Raw genomic sequence first — 18,584 nt, forward strand, 5'->3', positions numbered from 1 at the left:
TCACAGTTTTTCCTCTTAAAATTTGAGGGCAGGCATTGTATGTTCCACATCTCTGTATTTCTAGCACCTAGCACAGTGCCTCGCATAGGCAAGTTGCCAGGTAATGAGCAACTGAAGGAAATACTGCAGGCAAAAAGGCATTGAAGCAAGAAAGCAGGGAAAGCACCAAGCACCACAGAGGAGTAAGTCCCAGTGGAAGCTCCCATTGGTCCCCTGAAAGCTACCTGACAATCTCCTTATTACCTAGAGAGGAAACCTAGGAGTAAGTAAAGTTCAGATTAAATGACTTGTCCAAGGTCACATGGCAAGATGGCGGCAGAACCATAACTAGATGGGGACTTCCCAAAACCCAGGCCAGTATACCTTCCAAGTGATACCAGCTAGGTTAAAGTTAGAAAAGTGGTTTAGGTGGACTCCAGTATATAGAAGCTGCTGCCATGTAATCTTTTTTATTTTTTTCTCAGCACATTCTACTGGCAGAAACTGGCAGTTACTAGAGGTTAAATAATAATAAATTTTAAGTCCTCTTAACATATGAATGCCAGAAGATGACCAAATTTGTATAGGCTTGTTGCTTTCTAGGTTTTAAAAATGTTGTCTTTACTGAAAGTGCATTTCCCTAAATGCTTCTTCACTTATCTCACAGATGTCATTGAAAATTTGCATGCAGCAGCTTACCGGAATGCCTTGGCTAATCCCTTGTATTGTCCTGACTATAGGATTGGAAAAGTGACATCAGAGGAGGTACCAATAAAACATATTTTGAAATGTGCTTGTTTTTCACATTAAATTGAACATCTCCCATTTCAGATTTGTTTGTTAATTTTTCCTTTTATCTTCTAACTTTAAGAAATTCAACGTGCTAGCTTTTTCATCCACCTGCTTTTTAACTAAAATTTTATCTGAACAATTTTTGTGTCTCCTTTAAGAAATGTTTTCATGACTAAAGGGACATGATCGTTACAGAAAAATTAAAAAGTAAAATCAAACAAAATGAAGGAAAAGAAAACATCTCACATACCTAAAGGCACTCAGTGTTAATACCTGGTATATTTTCTTCTAAACCGTTTTCTGTGTGTATGTATCTTTTTTGTTTGTTTGTTTTAAATACGGGGTCTTGCTGTGTTGCCTAGGCTGGTCTTGAACTCTTAAGCTCAAGCAGTCCTTCTGCCTATGCCTCTCAAAGTGCTGGGATTACAGGCTTGAGCCGTTGCACCCAGTCTGTGTATCTTTTTTAAACAGTATTTAAATGTTTAAGTATCATAATAGGGGCTGGGCCCAGTGGCTCATGCGTGTAATCTCAGCACTTTGGGAGGCCAAGACAGGGATCACTTGAGGCCAGGAGTTCAAGACCAGCCTGGGCAACATAGCAAGACCCTGTCTCTACAAAAAAAAAAAATATATATATATATGTGTGTGTGTATACATATATATAAAATAGGTCCTTTGACTAAAACTCTTTGGTCTCTCTGAATTTGTAAATAAGACTTGAGCCCACTTCCTTAGCTCCTGTTCCATCCTCGCTCACTCATTCACGTTCTTCAGCACACCAGCCTCCGTTTGCTGGCTATAGGGGTTTGTCACATGCCACAGCCATATGTGCATCTTAGAACTTTGTTTCCAAAACATGAAACATTGAATGCTAAATCTACAAGTGTAGATATGTGCGTATAATCTTAATTTCCTATTCCTACCACCCAGACCCAAAAACAAATTTTATCAAAAGACATTAAGAGAAAAATTTGGAATTATCAACACCTTCAAAGTATATCTGACTCAAAAATTCAAGGTTTTTATTCTCGTTTTATTCTTAGTTAGCTGTTACAGAAAACTAAACTGTATCCCTTGCTCTTTTTGACTTATCAATTAACAGTTTGATGCCTTTCATTCATATGGCACTTTTATTTAGAAATTTTAACTTATATCATCCAACTTGAACAGGCAGCCGTTTTCATAAGACTGGACTCTAATGAGTTTTGAAATTTTTCAGAAATCAAATTCACCCTCATGAAGATGTGTCATTAAGTTAGCTAAAACATAGCAAAAGTTTATCTACAAGGATGGCTATTGTAATACTAGTTTATAATTGTGAAAAATTAGAAACAAGTTAATATCCAGCATTAGGGAACTAGTTAAATAACTTATAGAATGGAACAGTATTCAACCATTCAAAAATATTAGTTGATACATAAAACTCCACAGCATGTTGTCACATAAAGCAATTTATGGATTAGGACATACCAAAGGGTCCCTTTTTTTAATAAAAGGTATGTATGTATGCATTATAGACAAATATCAAGATGTTAACTGTGATAACTTGGTTATCTCAAAGTTAGTAGTATTTTTTAAATGTGTCCCTAGGCTAAAGGAAACTCTAAAGAAATTGGCGCTAGAATACTTGGAGCAATGGCAGCATCAGTAGAAAAACATCAATAGAAAAAGAATATGACTTTCCAAGGTTACTCCATAGATACAGACACCATTCATTTTAGGGCGCGGATTATGATAAATTGATTAAAAGTTCAGTTTCATTACTTTAGCCCAGTGATTCTCAAAACGTTATCACTTTCCTTCCTGAGGAGCCTTTCCAGCCATTTTTTTCTAAACCTCTTACTTTTAATACCACAGATAGAGTTTATGTGCTGTATATTTGTACTTTTTACATAGAAGTCATAAGTTTTTTTTTTTTCTTAGTTACCCCAAACCAATTTTCACCCATCTGGAAAGGATAGCATTTCTGTTGAAAGTACATGTTTTAGCCCTACTTTTGTATATTAAGCCTAAGGTGGTAATATAAACCAGTGATAACCAAGTCTCACCAATCTTCAGATCGCCTGAGTGGTTGATTGGATGGATGGGTAGTTGGTCGGTTTTAAATAAGGATTCTAGGATTCCACATTTAATATTTTATATCAGTCTGTAGGGTAAGTCCCAAGAATGGGGGACAGTGACCGTTTTTGTTTTTCAAGCTGAGTAATTGTGATCTTACAGTTTCGACACCCTGGTATAGACAATGACTTCATGGTCAGAAAAGCTTTATAGAGATTGGCTTCAAAGATGGACGAGAAGGGTGTTGTGGTAAAACTCTGTTAGCCCTGTTATAGAATATTAATAGTGCTTCATTACTACTTATATAAACACAAAAGAAACCTGACATACTACGTAAGCTACATTATAATAAAAATCATAGTCCACGTTTTCAAGTTTAGGCCAGTGTATGCTCTAATTTCTTTTTATTCCTTTTTTTTTTTGTTTTTTTTTTTTTTGAGACAGAGTCTTGCTGTGTTGCCCAGGCCAGAGTGCAATGACACGATCTCAGCTCACTGCAACCTCTGCCTCCTGGATTCAAACAATTCTCGTGCCTCAGCCACCCATGCAGCTGGGATTACAGGCATGCACCACCATGCCTGGCTAATTTTTGCATTTTTAGTAGAGTCAGGATTTCGCTGTGTTGCCCAGGCTGGTCTCAAACTCGTGGCCTCAAATGATCCGCCAGCCTTGGCCTCCCAGAGTGCTGGGATTACAGATATGAGCTACTGCACCCAGCCTCTTTTTATTCCTTTTATAAATAACAGCTTTGTTGAGATGTAATTCACCATACTATACAACCTATTTAAAGTGTACACAATTCAGTGGTTTTCATTATATTCACAGAGTTGTGCAACCATGACCACAATTAGGTTCTAGTTCTTTTAAGCAATAGTTTTTATAATAAAATCCCAGGGTAATTCACCTCAGTTAGTACCTTGTAGTTCATTACAGCAACTTATAAGGCCTTATAAGTATTTATTTTCTTCCAAACTGTACTTTTATGTTTTTACAGCTTTTTATATTTATGCTAATATAACCTAATAAGTGTTTTTAACTTCCTCAGTTACATTACTTCGTTCAGAACCATTTCACAAGTGCAAGAATGGCTTTGATTGGACTTGGTAAGTTTAGAGTATTGCCTGCCTGTCAGTTTGCTTCCTTAAGAGCAGTTCCTTAAACTGTAATTACGTGAACATAGGATTGAACAAAATTTGAAAACTTCGGCCTTCTATTTATGTCAGACAGGCAATATATCATAGGATTTTAATTGCTAGTCATTTGTTTTGGAAAGCAGAATCCAACATTTAAATTTGTAAACCACTGGCTTTAAATTCTTTACAGTATTTGTAAAACCTGTGACAAAAGGTGAATTTCTCAAAGCAAAGAGCTTTTACAAACTTTTTTAAAAGGAAGTACAGCTTACTAGAAAAACAGGCAAAGGGCATGAACAGACAGTTCATGGGAGAAATATGTTTGTATATGTGTAGCCAACTATCTTTGTTTTAAATGATCGGCCTCACTAATAATTAAGAAAATTTTAATCTGTGATATTGGCAAAATTAAAAGATGGACTTTGCCCAGAATTAACCAGGGTATGGAGAAATAGGCACTCTCACAAATTGTTAGTAGGAATATAAACTAGTACAACATTTTGGGAGATCTTTTTGAACATATCTGTTAAAATTCTAGGCTGGGCATGGTGGCTCATGCCTGTAATCCTAGCACTTTGGGAGGCTGAGGCGGGCGGATCACCTGAGGTCAGGAGTTCAAGACCAGCCTAGCCAACATGGCGAAACCCCGTCTCTACTAAAAATACAAAAATTAGTCGGGCATGGTGACACATGCCTGTAATCCCAGCTATCGGGGGGCTGAGGAGGAGAATCGCTTGAACCCAGGAGGCAGTGATTGCAGTGAGCTGAGATTGTGCCACTGCACTCCAGCAAGGGCGACAGAGTGAGACTCTGTCTCAAAAAAATAAAATTCTAAATGTTTACACTCATAGACCCAGTGACTTTTAAGAATTTGTCTTACAGAAACATTAGGTCAAGTTTACAAAGTAGTTGCATAAGAATATCATTTGTAATATTTTTTGTTTTGTTTTGCAAATTACAGCTTAAGATATAATTTACATGCTATAAAATTCACCCTTTTGAAGTGAATAGTTCTGTGGTTTTTAACAGATTCAACTATTACCACTACCTAATTTCAGGGTGTGTTCATCATCCCCCCAAAAGCCGCATACCCATTAGCAGTCACTCCCCATTCTCATCTTCCCCCTGCCTGTGGCATCCACTAATCTACTTTGTTTTTGTTTTTTTTTTAAAGAGATGGAGGTCTCATTCTGTTGCCCAAGCTGGAGCACAGTGGCACAATCATAGCTCACTGCCTTGAACTCCTAGGCTCAGGTGATCCTCCCACCTCAGCCTCCTAAGTAGCAATAATCTACTTTGTCTCTATAGATTTGACTATTCTGGACATTTCCTATAAATGGAGTCATACGATATGTGGCCTTTTGTAACTGGCTTTTCTTACTTAGCATAATGTTTTCAAGGTCCGTCCATATTGTAGCATGTGTCAATTCAATGTCTTATTCCCTTTTATGGCTCAAGAATACTCCATTACCACATTTTGTTTATTCATTGATTGGCATTTGGGTTGTTTCTACCTTTTGGCTGTCGTAAATATAAACATTCACGTGTACATTTTTCTTAGGAAACCTGTTTTTAGTTCTTTTGGTTATGTCTAAGAACAGAATTGCCAGGACATATGGTAACTCTGTTTAACCATTTGGGGAACTGCCAGACTGTTTTCCAAAGTAGCTGCACCATTTTACATTCCCACCAGCAATGCACAAAGGTTTTGATTTCTCCACATCCTCACCAACACTTATCGTCTGTCTTTCTGATTATGAACAACCTACTGGGTGGGAAGTGGTCATTGTAGTTTTGATTTGTATTTCCCTAATGACAAATGACATTGAACATATTTTCATGTGCTTTTTGTCCATTTGTATAACTTTTTTTGTTTGTTTGTTTTTTTGAGACAGAGGCTTGCTCTGTGGCCCAGGCTGGAGTGCAGTGGTGCAATCTCAGCTCACTGCAACCTCCACTTCCCAGGTTCAAGCAATTCTCTGGCCTCAGCCTCCCAAGTAGCTGGGATTACAGGTGCATGCCACCATTCCTGGCTAATTTTTGTAATTTTAGTAGAGATGGGGTTTCACCATGTTGGCTGGGCTGGTCTCGAACTCCTGAGCTCAGGTGATCCACTTGCCTCGGCCTCCCAAACTGTTGGGATTACAGATGTGAGCCACCGTGCCCAGTCAACTTTGGAGAAATGTCTATTCAAGTCTTTGCCCATTTTTAAGTTTTTTTTTTTAATTGTTGAGTTGTAAAGGTTCTTTATATATTTTGGTTACTCAAGCTGTTAGCAGATATATTATCTGCAAATATTTTCCTGCATTTCATGGGTCCTCTTTTTACTTTCTTGATACAGTGTTCTTTGATGGACAATGCAATGTTGTTTTAAGAGCTAACTATTAGAAACATGCTAGCATCCATTAGGAGGGGATTGATCAAATAAATGGTGGTACAGCCATAGAAAGGGATTCTTTATAACCATTAAATATTTGATGTAGACTACTCACTTAGAAATTTGTAAATTATGAAAGATAAGTTAGAAACAATATCAATAGAATGTTACCATTTTAGAAATAAATTGAAGATAATATTAACTACACAGAAAATTCTAGATGAATAGTAATACTAAGTATATAGTAAATAGTTTAGTAATAGTAAACTGTAATTGGGTATCTCTGGGAGAGTGGCATTATGGCAGGAAGACTCTTATTTATTTTGTAGTGTTTGGATTTTACAATCGTATTTTTAAAACAAGGAAAAAATATTTTACAATTGTGTTTTAGTAATTGTGGTTCTAGCTTTGTTTTTGCATCTGTTGAAACAGGTGTGAGTCATCCTGTTCTAAAGCAAGTTGCTGAACAGTTTCTCAACATGAGGGGTGGGCTTGGTTTATCTGGTGCAAAGGCCAACTACCGTGGAGGTAAGCATTTCATTCTATTAGGGCTAATTTATAAGAAGGGCGTTTCCCCACTAGAATAGCATATTGAGGTGGAATAGGCCTGAATATTTACTACTGAACAGTCTCGGCATAGAATTGGATGGCTTGGGTGTTGTATTTTGAGCATATGTTTTGTGTGTGTTTGGGGACAGGATGGCATGGGGAAAGCACCGAGCCGCAGAAAAGACTCGTGGGTTAATACTGTGTTGTAGGAAATACTGGAGAATGAAACCAATGGTGAACAAGCCATTTTCTTCTTCCCTCTATCCTTAATCTGGCCCCAGGTGAAATCCGAGAACAGAATGGAGACAGTCTTGTCCATGCTGCTTTTGTAGCAGAAAGTGCTGTCGCGGGAAGTGCAGAGGCAAATGCATTTAGTGTTCTTCAGCATGTCCTCGGTGCTGGGCCACATGTCAAGAGGGGCAGCAACACCACCAGCCATCTGCACCAGGCTGTTGCCAAGGCAACTCAGCAGCCATTTGATGTGAGTCTGAACAGTTGGTATCTCTCTTTTTGCTTTCAAAGGCTCAGTATTTAAGATATAATTCTGATAATCTACTCTTAAAATGTAAGACAAACACACAGAAAATCTTTGTACAATTGAAGAGATAGCCAGGCTTGATTTTAGTATCTTTGAAGGCCTATCAAAAACTCACTGGCTTTTCTACTTTGTCTATTACTTGTCATTAATAATATAAAAAGAGGAATTGAATGCTTAGAAATAAAGGGAATCCACACATCCATTCCCTTTAGAATAAAGTTGTAGATATTAAACTTTCCCCTAGATTCTAACTAGTCTTTTTTTCTAGATTTTCTTCTGTCCGCTTCTGTTCTTTTGGTTACTTCCTGAATCTCACTATTTGTTTTCCAACCAAGTGGACAAGATGAACACCAAGAAATTGTTTACAGACTCACTCATTCAGCTTGAGATTAAATTTGAAAAGAAAAATGAGAGGCTGGGCACAGTGGCTCACAACTAAAATTCCAGCACTCTGAGAGGCCGAGGTGGGCGGATCACTGGAGGTCAGGAGTTCGAGACCAGCCTGGCCAACGTGGTGAAACCCCCATCTCTCCTAATCCAATGAAGTAATTTAATAGAAATTCCTAGTTCAGAACTCAGCCAGAAATTTAGAGTATAAATAGGATGGCCTCAGAATTATAATTAAAGAAATTGAAGTCCAGGCCAGGCACAGTGGCTCACGCCTGTAATCCCAGCACTTTGGGAGGCCAAGGTGGGCGGATCACAAGGTCAGGAGATCAAGACCATCCTGGCTAACACAGTGAAACCCTGTCTCTACTAAAAATACAAAAATTGTCTGGGCGTGGTGGCGCACGCCTGTAGTCCCAGCTACTCGGGAGGCTGAGGCAGAAGAATCACTTGAACCCAGGAGGCGGAGGATTCAGTAAGCTGAGATCGTGCCACTGCACTCCAGCCTGGGTGACAGAGCAAGACTCTGTCTCAAAAATATATATAAATAAATAAATAAAAGAAATTGAAGTCCCTTCTTATGCTTTACATGGACTGAGCCAATGGTTCTCCAAGTTTATTGTACATAAGAATTACCTGGAACACTTGTTAAAAATCTGGGCTCCCAGGCTGCATCCACAGGGACCTGAGTCAGTAGGTCCATTTTGGGAATCTGAAAGTTTGTATTTTTAATAAGAACTTAGATAATTTTTATGTAAATGGTCCACATAAACACTGCAAATCGGGTTCACCCTAGAGAGCTAAAAGCTCTGCTCAAACCAGATAGCAATATCCCTGTTTGATAGCTTGGACATCTGGATAATGACCACTAAGCAGAAATTTTTCTCTAACTTTTTGACATGAGTGTATAAGAGAAATGAAAGTAAATTGGTGAAAAAGTCCCTACCAACAGCAGAGAGAAGAAACCAGGTCTGCCTAATGCCAAAGCCTATCTATATTATAATAATAATGTTTGCAGATTAGTGTTTGCATAAACCTTTAATCATCTAAAGCAGGTTAGAAAATACCCAGCATAAAGGAAAGGGAGCAGTCATTTTAGAAATATTTAAATGAAAAAACAAAGCCGTGATAGTTCTGAAAGAGGTAACCTATTTACAGAATACTTCAGTTCGTGACAGAACTGGCTAAGTAAAATATTAATCTATTTTGTTTATACCGTGAAGGTCCAAGTTTTTTCTAGGCAAACTTAAAGAAATCGTGCCCTGTTTTACTTGGTAGAATATCATACAGTAAAGTCTCATTATCTTTCAGGTTTCTGCATTTAATGCCAGTTACTCAGATTCTGGACTCTTTGGGATTTATACTATCTCCCAGGCCACAGCTGCTGGAGATGTAAGTTGCAAACTCACCAAACTTCTTTCATGAACAAGTTATTTCTCCCCCCCGCCATAAACATGTTTTCGGTTAAAATATGGAATGTTTGAATGCAATGCAATGACTTATCATAGCTCTGTATAGTATGATGTCATTGAAGCATTATCTGCTATAGGGAAATTTACACATGTATACTAATGCTTCCAGGAAAGAGGAGAGAATTGCCTCCTTCATGTTTTGGTTCTGGTTGGACAAGTTGCATTGAGTTGGCTCTGAGACATCTAAATTGAGAACCCAGGAGAGGGGAAGACCAGGAGGTTTATTTGCAAGTCTTCAGTGTAGAGATTGTGTTGAAATCAGGGATATGTATGAATGATTGTAGGAAAAGAAAACTAAAGCTCAATTTCTGGGAAACAACACCATTTAAGGAGCAAGTGGCTAAGAAAAATGGCCCAGGTAAACAGAAAGATAAAGAGAAGCTGATATATTTGAAGGATAGGAAAGAGAGTATGTTTAACACCATTTTGACCCACAGTGAAATAACATTACCACTGAGAAGTCTGGTAGTTTCAGCAAGCTAGGACATCATGGGTGATCTTAACAGTTTTGACTAGAGTAGTGGAAATTGGCTAAAATGTGTAGTGATTAAGGAATGAATGACAAGTAAGAAATGAGAGGTTGGTGTGGGCTAGTGGAGCTTAGACATTCAAGGAGCAAGTTGTTTTAGGAGAGTTTACACTGAGAGATTAGGTTGAAAGAGACATACTGAACAAAAAGATCGGAGCAGATATCGGAGATAGAAAATTATAAATGGCTCAAGTCTGAGAAAGGAATACGTGGGATCCAGCACACAAGTGGACCTTTTAGCCTTACAGACAGGCTAATATTGGAAGATATTGGGAAGATGGGGAAGTACCTCCTCAGTGAGACAGGAGGCTAAGTCATGTTTTGACAGACGTGAGAGGAAAGTTTAAAGAAAGTAGTGAAGTTTGGGACAGACAAATAGTGAGGTACACAAAAAGTGGGTATTCGCTGTAGTGTAGATGTATCCTTGAAATCAGCGACCACAAATTCATAGTACAGTCAGTCAGCACTGTCATGTAATTTTTCTTCAGTTGCATTCAGAAGCCTAATGGAGAAATGGAGGAGGTAGGTATTAGGGTTAATCCCAGGTTGGAATCCTGCAAAGTGGGCAGGTGAGAAGTATGAGGAGATAGCAAGGGAGTTGGGAGCATTGGCAAGAGTGATTAAAAGGATGACTCAGGGATCTAGGCTCAATAGAGAAGTGAAGCCAGAGAGGGCCTGATAAATTGAAAGACTGGACAAGTCAAGGAACTAGAGATCTTGATAAAGTGGAAGAATAAGGATAGTGAGATTAAAGACTGAGGTCGGGGTCTTAGAATTGAGGGCTTCAGAGGTATGCAAATTTAGGCTATGATCAGGTCTGGGGTGTGGCTCTGAAAATGGGCAGCTAAAATGAAGGGGAAACAGAGGTCCTAGAATTTAGGTGATCAGAGGGAAAAATAAGTAGCAGACCCAGCCAGCACTGGGATGGAGAAAATCATGGTCAGATTTATTTATTTATTCAACAAATATTTACCAAGTACCCACATCCCCGGAACTTTATTCTTTCTTTCTTTTTTTAAATACCATACAAGGATTCAGATTCCTTCTTGACTCTGGCTTACAAAGTATGGACAAGCCTTACAAATTGGCTGTGTATGGATTACTACTCTCTTCTTAGTGAATAGTAAGAGATAGCAGTATTAATGGCATGACACTGCAAGAGTCTGGGGAAGTTTTAAAGGTGCTTATTCTTTATGGGTGATTAGAAATCCATGTGTTTGGCCGGGTGTGGTGGCTCACACCTATAATCCCAACACTTTGGGAGGTTAAGGTGGGAGGATCACTTGAGCCCACACATCTCTACAAAAAAAGCTAAAAAATTAGCCAGGCCTGGTAGCATGCACCTGTAGTCCCAGCTTCTTGGGAGGCTGGGGCAGGAGGATTGTGTATAAACAGCTGCTTTATGAACATAGGAAGAATAAGGAACCCATAGTGATGACAGCATTCCACATGGACACTGTGCTGTTTGTCTGGAACTAACCTTCCATCTGTGTTTTTGCCTCAGTAAAGAAGTGTGTCAGTGCTGCAGGAGACTCTGGTACTGACCACAGATGACCAACTTTTCTTATCTGTCCTAGGTTATCAAGGCTGCCTATAATCAAGTAAAAACAATAGCTCAAGGAAACCTTTCCAACACAGACGTCCAAGCTGCCAAGTAAGTCTCAGTATTAACTGTGTTTTATGTTTTTGTTATTTGAAAGTTGTATTCTTTTCAGATTATAACAATATTACAATCTATGCTCATAAGGACTGAGAAGTACAGAAAAGCGTAAAAAGGGAAACACCCATATCCTACCACCTAAAGATATAATTGTTAACATTTTGGCCAGGCACAGTGGCTCACTAATCCCAGCACTTTGGGAGGCCAAGGCAGGTGGTTCATTTGAGACCAGGAGTTTGAGACCAGCCTGGGCAACATAGCAAGACCTCGTCTCCACCAAAATTAGAGAATAATTGTTAACATTTTTGTTAGTTTATTGATCATGCATTTTTAAACATAATTGTTAATATTGTATATATAGATGCTGCTTGACTTACACTGGGGTTACGTCCTGAGAAATGCGCATATCGAAAATGCATTTAATACCCTAATAACCCAGTCATCCAGCCAAACAAACATAAGTCAAACCATCATAAGTTAAGTTAGGGACCATCTGTATACTTTTTTATCTTATTTAAATAGCATCCTTATTATAGAAGTTTGAAAATTACAAATAAAAGACAAAAATGATCTCTGATTTCCCTAGCAATGATTCTGTTTCCATTGATTCAAATTACTAAAAATTTAAACAATATTCATTGGTGTGTCAAAATACACTTGTGCATTTTCTGCAGTTATAAAGATATCTTTGGGCTTAAAATATTTTTGTGTTTCATATTACTTTCTTGGTGTAGATTCCCAACTAAGTTAAGAGTTATAAACATAACGAAAGACTCCATGTTAGAGTGTGTGTATGTGTGTATGTTTAAATAATACATTTGACTAGGCGCAGTTGCTCATACCTGTAATCCCAGGACTTTGGGAGGCTGGGGCAGGAGGATCACTTGAGGCCAGGAGTTCAACCAGCCTGGGTAATGTGGCAAGACACTGTCTTTACAAAAAGATATTTAAAACTAGCCAGGTGTGGTAGTGTGTGCCTGTAGCCCCAGCTACTCAGGAGGCTGAAGAGGGGGGATTGCTTGAGCCCAGGAGTTTGAGGCCGCAGTGAACTAAGATCACGCCATTGCACACTAGCCTGGGCAACAGAGCAAGACCCTGTCTCTTAAAAAAAAAAAAAATGTATTTCTAAGTCACAAATCTAAAGAGATTGTACCAGTTTATAATCATACCACCAGTATATAAGAGTACCTATTCTACAATAGTTTCTTTCTTCATTACTAATTTATACCCAAAAAAGATCTGATTTTGTTTTGTTTTATAAGAAAGACTAAAATACTTGTCTGCTATTTGGCAATTTATAAATCCCCACTGTCCAGATTGAAAGTGCTATCAACACTCCTAATTCATTAGTAATTCGAGGGTTTCTCTAAAAGAGACAGACTTGGGACAAAGTTGGAAATCAACCTGCATTTTCATACAGCAGCTTAAGACATTTAAGTTTGACTCCATCTACTTAGAACAATTCAAAATGTGAATCTTGCAACTCCAGTGGTTGTTATGATCATTTAGTATTGCCCACAGGGGAAGCAGAATTACAACCCAGGATGGAACAACCTTTTGGTCATTTCTGTTCCCATTAGTATTGTTAGTTTTGTTATGCTGAGCACACTACAAAGTTGCATCTCTTGTATAAGTACAACACAATTTATTAAATATTGTATACATAGAACCAAGAATCGATAGGATGCAGGGCTGCTTGATTGTACCAGAAACAAAACATGATGAGAATACATTGAAACACTGGATTTACTTAAGAAAAACCTAAGTTTTTCAAATCTAATTTATTTAAGAAAACGTATTTTCTTAATAAGTGTAACACAGTTCTTACAAGGTATGGTAATAAGCAGAAAGTAGAATTTTGAATATTAATGTCAAGGTATGTTTTCTGCCATTTTGATGGAGTTGATACTTTTTCTTGTAAGTTCTTCCTGTAGTGAAAGAGAGAAAGTGAGGTGTCATTGCCGAAAGGACACACTAATAACCTCTTGGTAGTTTATTGCAGGTAAAATCATTTTTTAATTAAGCTGACAACGTGGTAAAACTGCAGCATTAAATTGTAATTATGTTTAAATGGAAGTCTTTCTGTAGAGTGTTAAAGGATGATAGTTTGAGGTTCAAATAACTCGACTGTCGTATCAAACACCATGTCTATAAGTAATAAGTTTCTGGGAGAATTGTGAATTGGATTTTGTTTTATTTCAAGTGGATGCTTTTGTGCCCATATTTAAGCTGCCGTTGCTTACAAGACCTGTACTGCCCTTCCCCACCTGCCTTTTCCATCATACCCTATGCTCACAGACAAATCTCAGCAAGAGGCAGGAGTTGCTTCACTAATCAAAACCTTACATTAAAATAGTTTTACCTAGATCTAAGTTCTAGTCCCAAATCAAAAAGCAATCTGTGGAGTTTTCAGTATAATTTCGTACTGACAGCTTTCCAAATAGTAACATAAACGGTACAGTACTTGGTGAACTGAAGAAATAGAATGGAGGCCATTAGCACTGTAAGTTGTTAGTTTGCCTGTTTACCAAAAATATGTTGAGTTTCGGGGCACATACCTTAAAATTGCCCTGTTTCACTGTGTAAGAGGAACTGGCTTGACTACTTCACCCTTGGTGGAAACAAACAGGCCCTAAAAGAGGCAGCAACAGCTGAAGTGGATATCACAGAAATAAACAGACAGCAGAAGCTCTTCAGACACCCCCGAAACCTGCCAAAACTTACAGGTAATACAAGTGAAACGATAGCATAAGAAGAAAATAAACATGAGAATCTTCAAACTACAAGCATTGAACGGTATCCTCCATCCAAGAAGAGAACCCACTTCATACAAGGAAAAGGCAAAAGGAAAAGGTCAAGACTGTGACCTTTGTAACACTGTGACCCCAGCTGTGGGCCAGGTGGAGTTGTCTGTGGTGACACCAAGTACAGGCCTGACACCCTGGTTTGACAGAAGGCTCTTCAAGATCCCTGGTCTTCACACTGTAGCAGCCAAAAGGTAGGTTTACAATATACACTGTCCCCAACTTGCCATGGATCAATTATAATTTTTCAACTTGACTATGGAGGAAAACCATCGCAATTCAGCTTCCAGTCATGGGTCACATAACGATGGGGATACATTCTGAGAAATGTGGTGTTAGGTGGTTTCATCACTGTGTGAACCTCAGTGTTCAGACAAATCTAGATGGTATAGCCTACTACACACATGGGCTCTATGGTATAGTCTATTGCTCTTAGGCTACAAACCTGTATAGCATGTACTATAGTACTGAATACTGTAGGCAGTTATAACACAAAGGTAAGTATTTGTGCATCTAAACATAGGAAAGGTACAGTAAAAATACAGCACAAAAGATAAAAAAATGGTATGCCATTTTTATGGCATAGCTCCTGCTTTCGAGTGAGTCAGTGAGTGAGTGGTGAGTAAATGGGAAGGGCTGGGACATTACTGTGCACTGCTGTAGATACTAAACACTGTAAACATAGGCTACGCTAAATTTATTTTTTTTAAATTGCACTACAACATTATGTTGTCAGTAGGTAATAGGAATCTTTCAGCTCCCTAATAATCTTAACGGGACCACCATCATATATGTGGTCCATGATTGACCAAAAACATCATTATGTAGTACATGACTATACCTTGAATTTCGATCTTTTCCTAGGCTAGTGATATGCAGTACATGAGGTAATCAATGCTTCCTTACAAAATGGGCTTATGTTAGAAGACTTTTGCCCAGCTGCAGGCTATTGTAAGTGTTCTGAGCACATATGAGATAACCTGGGCCAAGCTATGATGTTCGATACGTTAGGTGTATTAAATGCACTTTTGACTGCCATCTCAGTGGATGACAGCCTTCTCACTGACAGCAGAGAGATCTTCCTCACTGTGCCAGTGGGCAGGAGAAAGAGCATGCTGCGACTGGCCAGTGACATGCAGAGGATCCAGATTGCACAACCGGATCCAGAGGCCTTGGGAAGCATTAGGGAGCTCTCCAGCTGTCTCACTCAAATCTGTAGCAGCATATGGACCCACAAATGGAGGCCAAAGCAGGCCCTCAATTGGACACTTTGGCAACCCTGAAGAGACTTCTTCCCTTCAGACTTACTGTTTTAGTATGTTCCAGAGAAGGGAGTGGCGTTCTTCTTGGGGAATTCAGGAAGAGGGAGACACGCTGTTACTCTATCCATTAAATAAAGCTTTGATGTTCACAGCCCCCCGCCACCACTCAGAAAAAAAAAATAATTGCCTTGCTCTCTAAAACCGACTTCTGCCTTTTATTGGACAGGAACAAGCTGAAAGCTGGATACCTAATGTCAGTGGAGTCTTCTGAGTGTTTCCTGGAAGAAGTCGGGTCCCAGGCTCTAGTTGCTGGTTCTTACGTGCCACCATCCACAGTCCTTCAGCAGATTGATTCAGTGGCTAATGCTGATATCATAAATGTAAGTAAATGAAAACTTAACGATTTAACAACAGAGAACTTAACCTTAATGATCCAATTTCAGAAGGATGCATAAGCGTCCTTGGGCAGTGTATTATTCTCATGTTTGGTGCTCATCTACTTAATGTGGAGGCAGGAGGGCTCATTCCCATAAGATCCGCAACAAGCTTCCCTGTCAGCTCGAGTGTATGTATCTTCCTCCTTCAAATAAACTACCATTAGGTTAAACTGTGATGTCAGTAAGAGGGCTGCCATCCACTGAGATGGCAGTCAAAAGTGCATTTAATACACCTAACGTATCAAACGTTAGGTTAAACTAATGGTAGTTTATAAAATGGGCTTATGTTAGATGACTAGAGGTAAAGAAGAGTCAAATATTAGCAGTTTCATATGATCCAACCTAAATAGTGAAGTTTGCTATTTTTCCTCTTCAGTCCTATCAATATTTCACCATCTAGCATCTTAAGATTTTCTTTACTCTTCTCAGCCTAGGACATTCTCCTGTTCTTGCTAATTTTTTTTTTCACATATATTATTGTTCCCTACAATATTGAGCTGTTTTGAGGGCAAGGACTATGTCATGTACTTCTTTGTGTTCCCTACTGTGCCTAACAAGCACATGACCTACAGAATTAATCCAAAGTAAGTGGGTTTTCCCCATTTTCTACATTAAACTTGCCAACTTGCTTTCTACTGTAGATGTCTCAGCCATCTTCTCACCAACAGGTCTACCTTGTATAGGGACAGTGGGGATAAGAAAAAATAAAAAACTAAGCTGGGTGCAGTGGCTCATTCCTGTAATCCCAGCACTTTGGAAGTCTGAGGTGGGCAGATTGCTTGAGCCCAGGAGTTCAATACCAGACTGGGCAATGTAGCAAAACCCCGTCTCTACAAAAAAGTACAAAAATTAGCTAGGCTTGGTGGCATGCGCCTGTAGTCCCAGCTACTCAGGAGCTCAGGGGGCTGAGGTGGGAAGGTGGCTTGAGCCTGGGAGGCAGAGGTTGCAGCGAGCCGAGATCATGCCACTGTACTCCAGGCTGGGCAACAGAGTGAGACCCTGTCTCAAATAAAAAAGAGACAAGGCTATTTTAAGATAGTAACCCTGACTTGATTTCACTTGGCCCCAATTGTCATTTCATACTCTTCTTTTTTTTTTTTTTTGAGACGGAGTCTTGCTCTGTTGCCCAGGCTGGAGTGCAGTGGCGCGATCTCGGCTCAGTACAACCTCCGCCTCCCGGGTTCACGCCATTTTCCTGCCTCAGCCTTCCTAGTAACTGGGACTACAGGTGCCCACCACCACGGCCGGCTAATTTTTTGTATTTTTAGTAGAGACGGGGTTTTACCATGTTAGCCAGGATGGTCTCGATCTCCTGACCTCGTGATCCACCCGCCTCAGCCTTCCAAAGTGCTGGGATTACAGGTGTGAATCACCGCGCCGAGCCCATTTGGTACTCTTTTAAATGGCTGTCTTCATCTTATATCCTATCATGTGCGTCCCAACCCGACTGCTTCCACCACCACCTCTCCTTCATAGTAATAAGATAAGCTGGCCTGACAGAATATGGGGGCTGCTGCTCCACCTACACCTGACTCATGATACTACACTTAACCAGCCTTTGAACTTGGAAGTAGTGGCATAAAGAATCCTCTAGGGTATAAAGTTTTACTTTTAAGTTAACAATCAATGTATTTTTATTGACCCAGACTATTTGCCATTGTAATACCGAAACAGGAAAGTATATCCCTGCCTGAAGCCACACTACTCTATTTGACAGTGTCAGTGTTGTTTTCCTTATCTCTCTTTGAACAGCTACCCTCTTACCAAAGTGTTGCTCTTGCTTGGTTCATTACACATACAATGGGACTTTCAGAGAAACAGCTAAGCTTTTCCTCCCACACTGTCCCAAATTAAAGCACCAGCCATCTCCTAGTTAATTTTCACAACAGCTATTATAGTAATTGCTGGCTTAGAATGTCCTATCGAAGGCCAGGTTGGTGGCTCACGCCTGTAATCCCAGCACTTTGGGAGGTTAAGGTGAGTGGATCACTTGAGGCTAGGAGTTTGAGACCAGCCTGGCCAACATGGCGAAATCCCGTCTCTACTAAAAATACAAAAATTAGCTGGGCATAGTGGTACATGCCTGTAATCCCAGCTCCTTGGGAGGGTGAGGCAGAGAATTGCTTGAACCTGGGAGGCGGAGGCTGCAGTGAGCCAAGATCGCAGCACTGCACTCCACGCTGGGTGACAGAGCGAGACTCCACCTCAAAAAAAAAAAAAAAAAAAGAATGTCCTATCCGTAAATTCTTGAAATGACAAAATAAGTTCACCTGCTTGATGATATATATTTTTATTTTTGTTAATTTTGTCTTTTGTTTGTTTCTTTAAAGGCTGCAAAGAAGTTTGTTTCTGGCCAGAAGTCGATGGCAGCAAGTGGAAATTTGGGACATACACCTTTTGTTGATGAGTTGTAATACTGATGCACACATTACAGGAGAGAGCTGAACATTCTCTCAGCCCAGAGCAGCAAACACATGAAAGTCAGAAGTCTCTAATATATCATTTGTCTTTTTTCCAGTGAGGTAAAATAAGGCATAAATGCAGGTAATTATTCCCAGCTGACCTAAAGTCAATAAAACATTCTGTTTAAGTGTTTTTCTTACGTTT

General features: G+C 39.3%; 1 protein-coding gene across 1 annotated transcript in view; it reads left to right on the plus strand.

Annotated features, from left to right (window-relative positions):
• The window catches only part of LOC100972888 (cytochrome b-c1 complex subunit 2, mitochondrial), a 30,022-nt gene extending 11,450 nt beyond the window's left edge, over positions 1-18,572 (plus strand). Inside the window, exons 7-14 of the mRNA XM_003807825.6 lie at positions 647-744; positions 3,875-3,932; positions 6,772-6,867; positions 7,170-7,369; positions 9,125-9,205; positions 11,392-11,468; positions 15,767-15,920; positions 18,308-18,572. Coding sequence (XP_003807873.1) covers positions 647-744; positions 3,875-3,932; positions 6,772-6,867; positions 7,170-7,369; positions 9,125-9,205; positions 11,392-11,468; positions 15,767-15,920; positions 18,308-18,391 — 848 coding nt within the window. The 3' untranslated portion in view covers positions 18,392-18,572. The remainder of the gene's footprint in view (positions 1-646; positions 745-3,874; positions 3,933-6,771; positions 6,868-7,169; positions 7,370-9,124; positions 9,206-11,391; positions 11,469-15,766; positions 15,921-18,307) is intronic.
• Positions 18,573-18,584: the final 12 nt, after the last annotated feature.

Source organism: Pan paniscus, chromosome 18 (assembly GCF_029289425.2).
Source record: "Pan paniscus chromosome 18, NHGRI_mPanPan1-v2.0_pri, whole genome shotgun sequence".
NCBI classification, from domain to species: domain Eukaryota; kingdom Metazoa; phylum Chordata; class Mammalia; order Primates; family Hominidae; genus Pan; species Pan paniscus.